Source organism: Elgaria multicarinata, chromosome 3, assembly GCF_023053635.1.
Source record: "Elgaria multicarinata webbii isolate HBS135686 ecotype San Diego chromosome 3, rElgMul1.1.pri, whole genome shotgun sequence".
Classification (NCBI taxonomy): Eukaryota; Metazoa; Chordata; class Lepidosauria; order Squamata; family Anguidae; genus Elgaria; species Elgaria multicarinata.
This window is the reverse complement of record NC_086173.1, coordinates 176,004,535-176,016,568: the sequence shown is the minus strand read 5'-3', so window position 1 is coordinate 176,016,568 and position 12,034 is coordinate 176,004,535. Positions and strand designations below refer to the sequence as shown.

The window sequence follows — 12,034 nt, the reverse complement described above, 5'->3', positions numbered from 1 at the left end:
GTTGGCTTCTAGTAATCACTGCATTGGTTTCAAGGTGTTTACAGATTGACTTCTTTATAATCTGCTCCAGAATTTTCCCAGGGATGGATGTCAGACTGACAGGTCTGTAGTTCCCAGGTTCCTCCTTTTTGCTCTTTTTGAAGATAGGGACGTTAGCCCTCCTCCAGTCGTCTGGCACCTCACCCGTCTTCCATGATTTTGCAAAGATAAACTCTACTATTCTGGGGTTCTAGGATACTGATGGGTTTGAGGGCTTGAGGGAAAGACATCGTTGCTGAAAGGGAGGTTTCAATGGGGGACTTTCCAATCTGCAGCTCTGTCTCCTGCCCACTCTGCGACATGCTTGCAAAGCAAGGACCACATCTGCCTTTGCTGGCCCTGGGGGGCCCCACGCCAAGGGCCACATTCTGGTCCTGGAGAACAGGAACCGCGGAAGCTGCCTTAGACCGAGCCAGACCACCCCCCACCTCGATCCATTTGGCCCAGCACCGCTCTCTCCCTCTGCCGGGGTGGGACCGGGGCAGGGCAGGGCAGGGCAGGGCAGGGCAGGGCAGGGCAGGGCAGGGCAGGGCAGGGGCTCTTCTCTATGAGAAGCCGGGCTCTACCATAGGAGCCGTCCCCTTGCGGGGCTCCGGCCTCTGCAAGCACTTGGCCGTGGCGCACTCAGGGCTGCTCCTGGTCAGGGCTCCCTCCTCCTAAGGGGCATCTATGGCCCCACCCCGATATCGGCCTGTGGCCTTGTGCATTGTCCATTTTCCAGCAGCATCTCGGATAGACTGCTGCAAGATGTAATACGTGGGGCTGCCCCTGTGGACTAGTGTGGGAGAGCCCACAACCTCCCTAGGTAACTGGTTCCATTGTCGCAGTGCTCTAACAGTCAGGAAGTTTTTCCTGATGTCCAGCCGGAATCTGGCTTCCTTTAACTTGAGCCCGTTATTCCGTATCCTGCACTCTGGGAGAATCGAGAAGAGATCCTGGCCCTCCTCTGTGTCACAGTCACAGACTCTCAGCCCAGCCTACCTCACAGGGGTTGTTGTTGTGAGGATAAAAACACATAGGAGGAGGATTTTGTATGCCGCCTTGGGTTCCTTGGAGGAAAAAAAGCGGGATATAAAAGCAATAAATAAATAAATAAATAAATAAATAAATAAGCTAAAAGTGGGCTTGATGGAACAACTATTAGGTGGATCCACAGTTGGCTACAGAATCAGACTCAAAGAGTACTTATCAATGGAACCTTCTCAAACTGGGGAGAGGCAACGAGTGGGGTGCCGCAGGGCTCAGTCCTGGGCCCAGTGCTCTTCAACATTCTTATTAATGATTTGGACGAGGAGGCGCAGGGAACGCTGATTAAATTTGCAGATGACACAAGATGGGGGTGGGATAGCTAATACCCTGGAAGACAGAAACAAACTTCAAAGTGATGGGTTCCACAATTCAAGAAGGACGCAGACAAGCTGGAGCATGTTCAGAAGAGGGCAACGAGGATGATCAGAGGTCTAGAAACAAAGCCCTGTGAAGAGAGACTGAAAGAACTGGGCATGTTTAGCCTGGAGAAGAGAAGATTGAGGGGAGACATGATAGCACTCTTCAAATACTTAAAAGGTTGTCACACAGAGGAGGGCCAGGATCTCTTCTCGATCCTCCCAGAGTGCAGGACACGGAATAACGGGCTCAAGCGATAGGAAGCCGGATTCCGGCTGGACATCAGGAAAAACTTCCTGACAGTTAAGAGCAGTACGACAATGGAATCAGTGACCTAGGGAGGTTGTGGGCTCTCCCACACTAGAGGCCTTCAAGAGGCAGCTGGACAACCATCTGTCAGGGATGCTTTAGGGTGGATTTGTGCATTGAGCAGGGGGTTGGACTCCATGGCCTTAAGGGGCCCCTTCCAATTCTACTGTTCTATGATTCTATGAAATTAGGGAGTTGCGGATTTTGTTAAATGCCTTTGGGCTGATCCAGTCATGGAGGGATCAGCCCCAATCCCCCCAAAAGTGAGAAACCGGTCCGTGGAATCTCCAGGACTCGGGAAAAGCCACTCCACGTGGAACCCACAGTTCGGATTCACAGAACTCACATGAATCCGTTGAGGATTTCTCCAAGGTCTCTGGAAGAACTGCCTCCCAAGAGGCTCCCAGCTGGCAAGAAGGGGCCTGACACCAAAACATGTTGGGCTTTCTGGCTCTGCCCCCATTTGCCCTGGGCCCCGTTCACCACTGCAATGTGGCGGGGGTGGGCAAGATTTAGCTCTCGGGCCGAGAGGGGCCCTGCCTACTGCTTTACCCGCTGCTATTTCTAAATATTGTGCTCCGCTTGGAGGACTCTCCTAAATAAGCATGAATGACGAACGAACCCTGGGCGTCCCCAGTCAGGCGCTGGTCCTGAGCACTCTGGAGCCAGGCGGCCAGCCCGGGCGTCACCCACGGAAGCACGCCCACGGAGGCACCCAAGAGCCACCCACAGAGTGCCTACACGCGATCAGGAGCTTCGTGGCGAAGAGCCCTCTGAGGTGGGGCCCCGTGCAGGCGGGTCTGCCGCCCCCCCTCTGCCCCCCCCGGGAGCAGCCCCCCGCCTGCCCCCGCTCACCTGCTTGGTGATGGATGGCTTGAGTGCGGAGGAGGGGGCCTCCTTGGTGACCGACTGCTGCTGGCGGGGGCGCGCCTGGCCGTAGGTGGCCTCCGGCTGCAGAAGGTTGCCGCTGGAGGGCCGCGGCTTCTGGGCGGCCGAGACGGTGAGCTGCTGGGACTTGCCCCGCTGCACGGGGGGCGGGGGCTGCGGCGGGGGGGGCCGCGCGCTGGGGCTGGGGCCCGATGGTGATCTGGGGGGGCGAGAGCATGTTCTGCAGGTTCTCCTGCAGCGAGAGCTGCCGCTTGGTGAACTCGGAGCCCTGGCGGGTGAACTCATCGCTGTAGCTGTGGCTGTGTATGATGTGCTTGCTGGCCGAGAGGTCCTCGCTCTTGCTGTAGCCGTGGAAGGGGGCGAAGGTGTCGGGGTTGCCCTCGGCCGGCCGGTGCGGGTGGGAGGCGTGCAGGGGCCCGCTGGCCGGCCCGTCGGAGGCCATGTGGAAGAGGGGGTTCTGGAAGGAGAGGGGGATCCTGAGCTGCTGGGCGGCCGAGGAGGCGCCCATGCCATCCGTGGTGCCGCCCATCTGGCTCAGCCGCAGGCCGGCCGCGATGCTGGAGCCGCTGCCCTGCGAGAGGCGGCTGGGCCGCAGCCCCAGGCCGGCCGTGATGGAAGCCTGGCTGCTGTTCATCAGGTCGCCCACGCTGTGCAGGTTGGAGACGCTGTTCATGCGGCTGTCCTGCAGGTCCAGCATCGAGACGCTCTTGTTGACGCTCAGCACCTTCTGGTCCGGCTCCGTGATGTCGGAGCTGCTGGTGCAGTAGGCCGGGGAGGAGCGGGCCAGGGGGGGCCGCGTCACAAAGAACATGTCCTTGGACGAGCCCTTCTCCTTGGTGGGCGAAGGCAGCCGAGTCATGTCCATGGAGCTGCGGAGGGGAAAGGCGGGCCTGGTGAGGGGGCCGGGCCGGGGCCCCCGCGAGAGCAGCAGCAGCAGCAGCAGCAGGGCATGGGGGGCGGCGGCCCAGAGGGAACGGCACACCTTCCAAGGCCTGCAGGGTGTCAGGGTCCTGCTTGCCACAGAGGCTGGCCAGCCGCCCCAACGGAAAGCCCAGAAGCTGGAGGTGAGTGCAAGGGCATCCTCACGGCCGTCTGCCCCAGCATACTGCTTCCGGTGCTGGAGGTAGTGTATTGCCATCCGGACTAGTAGCCATGGAGGACCACCTCCTCCTCCTCCTCCTCCTCCTTTTCAAGGGTGCAGAGTCATTCGCACGGGGCAGCCCTTCACGGCCTAAGGGGGAGTCTGGGAAGCCCCCCGCCCACCCGGCAGCCCAGCTGCTCCCTCCCCTCCAGTGTGTCTACGGTGGGGGCCTGGAGGGAGATGTCCGAGGAGCTGTTGGGGCCCAGCCCCACTCACCTGTTCATGCCCCGCAGCATGTAGGACTGCATGTCGACAGAGCTGTGGGGACAGAGCAGCGTCAGAGCTCAGCCCTGAGCCTCGGACGGCCCGCCAAGGGCCCTTCCGCCGCACAGCAGACGGCCAGGTCCACCCCCCGCCCCCGCCCTGTGGCCATTGCCCCGTCTGGGAGGGCCACGCAGCGCCCAGGGCTCTCTCTCCGGCCCTCGGGCGCCCCTCCCGCCCCGGGGGCCGCCGGCCAGCCTGACCTGTTGAGGTCACGCATCATGTAGGAGGGCTGCAGGTCGGCAGCGGAGGGGCCGCGCAGGATGACGGGCTTCGGCTGGAGCCGCTCGCCCTGGTGGCTGGGCTGACGCTGGATGTGCGGGTTCCTGAGAGCGAGGCTGATGTCGTTGAGGAGCCGGGGCAAAGGGCCCAGCTTGATCAGGGCTTCCTGTGGGGGGGGGGGGCAGGGGGAGAGACACAGGCAGCCGGCTCACACACGGCCCCTCCAGCCCAGGAGCAGGGTTCCTTCCTAGTCCCGCCTGGAGATGCCCTGGGGGCTCCACGCGGGGGGGGGGCTTCTGTATGCAAAGCAGGGCCCCCACCCCTGAGCCACGGCCCGCCCCCTGCCCCCCTTGGCAAGAGAAAGGCCTGGGAGGGGCCCTCTCCGCCCGCGCCCCTCTCCAGCCTCAGCACCCTGCCCTGGGCCCCTCACCTTGCTGAGCTGGGGCAGCACCTCCCAGAGCAGGGCGTGCAGTGTGGAGAGCTCCCGGCCAAGGTCGATGTAGCCCTCGAAGCTGCTGCTGTTGGTGAGCGTGTCCAGGTTGGAGATCTCGTAGAGGAACTGCTGCATGCTGGCCCACTCCAGCTCCAGGAACTCGTTCATGAAGGCCATGTACTCCTCCTTGCTGCCAAACCTGCCGCGGGAGGAAGAGGCGGAGACCTCTCAGGCGAACCCTCGACTCGGGAGCTCTCGCCACCCACCTCCTCATGCGCCGGGTGTCATGCTCCTGCCTGGTTGGCCGGGGTGGGCCCAGATGCCACGCCATGCCACCTGGTGCCCGTGCGCACCCTCGGCCGGTCCGGCGTCCCAGCGCTCCCTCGCACACTCTCCCTCCCCCCCCTCTCACTCCCTCCCTCGCAAAAGGCGCACTGTGCAGGCCGGGGCTCTCTTGCCCAATGTCACTGCTGTGATGGGCCGGGGCCAGCCGTGAACACTTTAAAAAATGCATGGACTGACACACCACACATCGCCTGGAGAAGGGGCTTCCCAGCTCGTTTTCAATCCATTCTTTTTGGGGGTTGAAAGTCCTGGTGTAGCTGTGATTACAGAGCAGCAGATTTGCCCCAAACCAAAGACCAAAGTTCATGCTCCGATTCAATAATAATAAAATAATAATAATAATAATAATAATAATAATAATAATAATAATAATAATAATAATTTATTTATTTATTTCCCGCCTCTCCCTTTGGATCGAGGCGGGGAACAACATTAGTACAGGAATCAACACATTTTAAAAATTCTTGATTTTTCATTAATCTGGGTAGGCCTGCCGGAAAAGGCTCGTCTTCAAAGCTGCCTTAAAATCACAGAGATAATTAATTTTACGAATCTCCTCCGGCAGGCCATTCCACAATCCGGGGGCCACAGAAGAAAAGGTCCTCTGGGAAACTGATGTCAGCCTAGTTTTAGCTGACTGAAGTAAGTTCTCCCCAGAGGACCTGAGTGTGCGCGGCGGACTGTATGGGAGAAGGCGATCCCGCAGGTAACCTGGACCCAAACCATGTAGGGCTTCCTCCCTCACTGATGGCCTCTGCAGTGTCAGTTGCCACCAGTGAGGGAGGAAGCAGCAGCCAGGCACCTCTCCACCGTGCCTGGGCCCAGCTCCAGCTGAGAGCCCCCTCCCTCCTGCTACCAACTGTCTCTGCAGAGGCCACCAGTGAGGGAGGAAGCAGCAGCCAGGCACCTCTCCACCGTGCCTGGGCCCAGCTCCAGCTGAGAGCCCCCTCCCTCCTGCTGTCAACTGACACTGCAGAGGCCACCAGTGAGGGAGGAAGCAGCACCCAGGCACCTCTCCACTGTGCCTGGGTCCAGCTCCAGCTGAGAGCCCCCTCCCTCCTGCTGTCCCCTGTAACTGCTGAACTTTCCAACTAAGATTGTAGTGCCTGAATTTGCTTTCCTTTTCCCCCTCCTCCTCCTCCCTCCCAATCCCCTTTCCTTTTGTGTCATGTCTTTTAGATTGTAAGCCTGTGGGCAGGGACTGTCAAGAAATACTTTTGTAAGCCGCCATGAGAGCCTTTTTTGGCTGAATGGCGGCATAAAAATCCTTAAATAAATAAAAAAAAATAAAAATAATAAAGCTAATGACCAACACTTGGTACTTTGCCCGGAAACTAATTGGCAGCCGTGGAGTGATTTTAATGTTGGCGTGATATGCTCACCCCTAGATGTACCGGTGACCAACCTGGCCGCCATATTTTGAACTAGTTGAAGTTTCCAAACTAGGTACAATGGTAGCCCTATGTAGAGCGCATTGCAGAAGTCAAGCCTTGAGGTTTAGGTCTTCTGACTCTAAGAAGGAGCACAGCTGGCGTATCAGCCGAAGCTGATAGTAGGCACTCCTGGCCGTCGCATTTATCTGGGCTGTCATTTGGAGCGACGGATCCAGGAGCACCCCCAAACTGCGAACAGTCTTTCAGGGGGAGTGTAGCCCCATCCAGAACTGGCTGACACACCTCCAAACCTAGGTCAGAGCCCTTGTCAGCAAGCACCTCTGTTTTGTCTGGATTCAGCTTCAGTTTGCTTTTCCTCCTCCAGCCCATTACCGCTTCCAAGCATTCATTCAGAGGAGACACACTATCCTTAGCTGATGCTGTTATTGAAGGCATAGAGAACTATATTTGGGTGTCATCAGCATACTGATAGCACCCCACCCCATGCCTCCGGGTGATCTCTCCCAGCGGTTTCATGTAGATGTTAAACAGCACTGGGGATAGGATGGCACCTTGTGGTACGCCAGACAACAGCTCCTTGATTCAAGTCTTGCGTCATGCCAAACACCCCTCCCCTGCAGTTCGTAAACATTTGAAAAACTCCCCTGCCGATGGCCAAGGCTGCAGCTGACAGAGTCTGGGTTATGTTACCCCTGTGCTGGGGTTGAGCGTGGGACCCCCCCTGCCCCCCACCCTGAAAAACAGAAGCCCACGACAATGCTAGCGAAGTGGAGGCCTTCAAGAGGCAGCTGAGCAGCCGTCCATCAGGGATGCTTTGAGGTGGATTCCTGCATTGAGCAGGGGGTTGGCCTGGATGGCCTTAGAGTCCCCTTTCGGCTCCACTAGTCTAGGATTCTATGACTCTGCCCCGTGCCACTCTTGAGGCAGAAACTGTGGTGTGCTTCAAACGCCGTCTAAAAACTCCCTTGTAAGGGATGATGAGGCAGCTCTGGGGTTTTCTGGGCTCCACTGAAGCCTCCGGAGGAGTCTGCCAGGGAGAACGTGGGACCGGGTGCTTCTCCCCTTCCAGCAGTGACCTGTGTGGTCCGAGAGGAGGAAGGCAGGCGAGGTCACCAGCCTGCTTCCACCGCCCTCCTGTCGCCGGAGGAGCAGGGGGCAGGGGGCTTCGCCGGGCCACATCTCCAGCCTGGGCCCCGACTGCAGCCACGCCAGGCCTTCGTGGGGGTAGGGGGCAGGGGGGCCTCTGCCCCTTGGGGCCTATTTGTGCGTTGAGCATCATGACACCTCCGGATCCATTCCGTGTTAGATGGAAGCGTTTAAGCATTTGCCTCTGGGAAGCGCAGAGGAAGATTTCGAAGAGCGCACCGAAGGGCCCCCGCTCCTGCAAATTTCGCCCCACGCTCGTCCGCTGGCATTTCGACCCCTCTGCCTCTCGCCCCGTGACCCCCACCCACCCCCACTGCTGGAGCAGCCGCTCCGACCTTGCCATGAGTTGGGGGCTGCGTGGCAACGCAGGCGGGTGGGCAGCTGAGCTTGGAGTTGATGGAGGCCCATGGCCCTCGGGGCGCCCCCCCCCAACTGAGGGCTACAAAAGGCCTCCCCAGGGAACACTCGCAGGGGCTCTGATCCGGAGAGGCCCTCACGGCCCGCGGCCCAGTTCTGAGATGGGCGGCCCGACAGCGGGCGTCTGGCCAGGGCAGAGGCGGAGGCAGAGCGAAAGGACTGAGCACCAGGCCCCGGGTCAAGGGGCAGAGCACGGCGGAAGCCACCTGCCCTGCACAAAGGTTTCACAGGGCCCCGGCGTGTCCTGGTGGGCTCGGGAGGTCAGCTGACTCTCCCCAGGCTGGAAGCCAACAGGGCGCCCCTGAGCACCAGGCCCCTTTCGTGTTGGTGGGGGAACAGGCGGGAAAGCACTGCTGGAGCCTGGCCTGGGTTCGAGACGCCCACACCCACATAGATGCACGCACCCCTCAGAGCCAGGCACCGGGATGGGGGGCTCATCCGCGGCCTGCCTGGCCTCTCCCTCTCCCCCAGCCCCCCGGCGCCCCTGGGCACTCACTTGGAGAAGTTGGCCAGGTTCTGGATGACCTTGGCGATGAGGGTGAGGGTGCGGGACGTCTGCTCGTCCGGGTACTCCTGCATGAGCCCGAAGAGGCTGGGGGACATGACCGCTGGGCACAGGAAGCGCAGGAAGAGGGAGGCGCTGATCAGGCGGTCGGCGATGTCCTCCCGGCCCCGCTCCGCACAGCGCAGCCTCCACGAGGCAAAGACCTCCTTCAGCTCCCGCGGGAACACACTGGGGAAAGGGAAGGGCGCGTGAGCGGATCCAGCCCTCTGCTCACTCCGGGGGGGGGGAGGAGCGGCCCCTCGCCCTCCTGCTGCCCCCACCTGTGCAAAGACCCCGAGAGGCAGGCAAGAGACGGCGCTGCCCCCCCCCCCCGCTCTCCCTCCCAGCCCGGCACTGACCAATGAGAGTTGACGACCTTGCAGAGGGCCAGTTCACAGCACATGCGGAGGTTGGCCTGGTGGTCGGCCAAGGTGGAGGCGGAGCACTTCATGGGGTCCACCTCGCAGTTCTCCTCGGACTCGTACAAGGCCCGGATGAATTCGCCTGTGGGGAGAGGCAGCGGAGGGGAGAGGGGATGAGCGGGGGGGGGCCCACGCACACCTCTCCCCGGCAGCCGTGCACAGGAAGCCACGCAGGCACGCAGGGTGCTCCCTTCTCCTGCACCCTGGGGCTGCCTTGGACGAGGGGCAGGAAGTGCCTGGTGTTGCCACGTGTGGCCCTTCCAGGAGGAGGACCCCGCTCCCACCCAGGGCCCCTCACTTGCCCCCAGGCCGGGAGCAGGGTGCCCTCCCCTCCCCACCCCTCCTCAGGTAAAAAGGGGCCCCGGAGACCACCGCCACCGCCAGCCCCCCACCCTCCCCCTTCCTCCCCCAGCCAAGCCCTCTCACCGATGGCATCCTTGAGGTATTTTTGTCCAATCAGCTTGAGATACTCCTCTATGGCTTTGGTGGCCAGCGTGTTCTCCCGGAACATCAGGTGCTCCCGGTCCATGAAGCGGTCGACTTCCGTCATGGCCATGTCGGAGAGGAAGTCCTGCCGGAGAGGCGGATGGGGCCGGGTGAAGGCCTGAGCCGGGGGGGGCGCCCCCTTCCCGCCCTCTACCCCCTTCCCCCCCCCACAGGCCCCCACCCCGGGCCGGTACCTTGGCCTTGCCCGTGCTCTGCAGGATGTGCACCAGGGCGCAGGCCACCTCCTCCTTGCTCTTGACGCTCAGGACGGGCTCCAGCACGGCGCACAGCATGCGGTAGTTGTTGGTGACGTACTCCGCGAACTCCTTGTAGAGCTCCATGGGCAGGATGCTCATGGTCTGGAAGCGGCTCTTGACCCGGATGGCCGGGCAGCCCGACTTGCTCTTGCTGGCGCTGGGCTGGCTGAGCGGGTACCACTGCTCGGCAAAGTGGCGCCCCGTCACGCTGGCGATGGGGATGCTCACCATGCCCACGTAGTTGCTCTTGTCCTTCTTCCGCTTCTTGTCCGTGTCCTTGTAGAGGTGCAGCCGGACGGTGCGCACGGCCGGCAGGTTGTTGAACTCAAAGTGCTCCCCCCAGAAGACGTTGTCCGTGCGCACCTTGCTGGTGGTGCGCGCATAGAGCATGTCGTCCAGGCACAGCTCGCAGTAGTAGCGCTTTTTGGGGGGCAAGTCCCGCGCCTCAATGATCCACAGCTTGAGGACATTGTCCACACGCCGGCTGTTATCCTGGGCAGGGGAGAGCAGAGCACCGGGAGTCAGGCAGGCGGGCAGAGGCAGACCAGGGGAGGAGGTGGAAAGTATCCCAGGAGGGCAGGACAGAGGCAGAGGGGGGCAGGAGGCAGAGATGGAAGCGGCAGAGTGCCCTGGCTGTTATCCTGGGCAGGAGAGACCAGAGTGCCAGGAGTCAGGCAGGCGGGCAGAGGCAGACCAGGGGAGGAGGTGGAAAGTATCCCAGGAGGGCAGGACAGAGGCAGAGGGGGGCAGGAGGCAGAGATGGAAGCGGCAGAGTGCCCTGGCTGTTATCCTGGGCAGGAGAGACCAGAGTGCCAGGAGTCAGGCAGGCGGGCAGAGGCAGACCAGGGGAGGAGGTGGAAAGTATCCCAGGAGGGCAGGACAGAGGCAGAGGGGGGCAGGAGGCAGAGATGGAAGCGGCAGAGTGCCCTGGCTGTTATCCTGGGCAGGAGAGACCAGAGTGCCAGGAGTCAGGCAGGCGGGCAGAGGCAGACCAGGGGAGGAGGTGGAAAGTATCCCAGGAGGGCAGGACAGAGGCAGAGGGGGGCAGGAGGCAGAGATGGAAGCGGCAGAGTGCCCTGGCTGTTATCCTGGGCAGGAGAGACCAGAGTGCCAGGAGTCAGGCAGGCGGGCAGAGGCAGACCAGGGGAGGAGGTGGAAAGTATCCCAGGAGGGCAGGACAGAGGCAGAGGGGGGCAGGAGGCAGAGATGGAAGCGGCAGAGTGCCCTGGCTGTTATCCTGGGCAGGAGAGACCAGAGTGCCAGGAGTCAGGCAGGCGGGCAGAGGCAGACCAGGGGAGGAGGTGGAAAGTATCCCAGGAGGGCAGGACAGAGGCAGAGGGGGGCAGGAGGCAGAGATGGAAGCGGCAGAGTGCCCTGGCTGTTATCCTGGGCAGGAGAGACCAGAGTGCCAGGAGTCAGGCAGGCGGGCAGAGGCAGACCAGGGGAGGAGGTGGAAAGTATCCCAGGAGGGCAGGACAGAGGCAGAGGGGGGCAGGAGGCAGAGATGGAAGCGGCAGAGTGCCCTGGCTGTTATCCTGGGCAGGAGAGACCAGAGTGCCAGGAGTCAGGCAGGCGGGCAGAGGCAGACCAGGGGAGGAGGTGGAAAGTATCCCAGGAGGGCAGGACAGAGGCAGAGGGGGGCAGGAGGCAGAGATGGAAGCGGCAGAGTGCCCTGGCTGTTATCCTGGGCAGGAGAGACCAGAGTGCCAGGAGTCAGGCAGGCGGGCAGAGGCAGACCAGGGGAGGAGGTGGAAAGTATCCCAGGAGGGCAGGACAGAGGCAGAGAGGGGCAGGAGGCAGAGATGGAAGCGGCAGAGTGCCCTGGCTGTTATCCTGGGCAGGAGAGAGCAGAGCGCCAGGAGTCAGGCAGGCGGGCAGAGGCAGACCAGGGGAGGAGGCAGAAGCAGTGGCAAGTATCCCAGGAGGGCAGGACAGAGGCAGAGAGGGGCAGGAGGCAGAGGGGGGCAGGAGGCAGAGATGGACGGGGCAGAGTGTCCTGGCTGTTATCCTGGGCAGGAGAGACCAGAGTGCCAGGAGTCAGGCAGGCGGGCAGAGGCAGACCAGGGGAGGAGGTGGAAAGTATCCCAGGAGGGCAGGACAGAGGCAGAGAGGGGCAGGAGACAGAGATGGAGGGGGCAGAGTGTCCTGGGTGTTATTCTGGGCAGGAGAGAGCAGAGCGCCAGGAGTCAGGCAGGCGGGCAGAGGCAGACCAGGGGAGGAGGTGGAAAGTATCCCAGGAGGGCAGGACAGAGGCAGAGGGGGGCAGGAGGCAGAGATGGAAGGGGCAGAGTGCCCTGGCTGTTATCCTGGGCAGGAGAGACCAGAGTGCCAGGAGTCAGGCAGG

The 12,034-nt window shown here is 61.5% G+C and overlaps 1 protein-coding gene across 1 annotated transcript in view; it reads right to left on the bottom strand.

The window, feature by feature from the left end:
* SYNGAP1 (synaptic Ras GTPase activating protein 1) overlaps positions 1 to 12,034 on the bottom strand; it is a 44,972-nt gene that overhangs the window by 8,166 nt on the left and 24,772 nt on the right. The window contains 9 exon segments of the mRNA XM_063122717.1: positions 2,590 to 2,802; positions 2,804 to 3,491; positions 3,980 to 4,021; positions 4,228 to 4,412; positions 4,677 to 4,878; positions 8,478 to 8,714; positions 8,885 to 9,029; positions 9,374 to 9,518; positions 9,628 to 10,182. Of these exon segments, the coding sequence (XP_062978787.1) occupies positions 2,590 to 2,802; positions 2,804 to 3,491; positions 3,980 to 4,021; positions 4,228 to 4,412; positions 4,677 to 4,878; positions 8,478 to 8,714; positions 8,885 to 9,029; positions 9,374 to 9,518; positions 9,628 to 10,182 (2,412 nt within the window).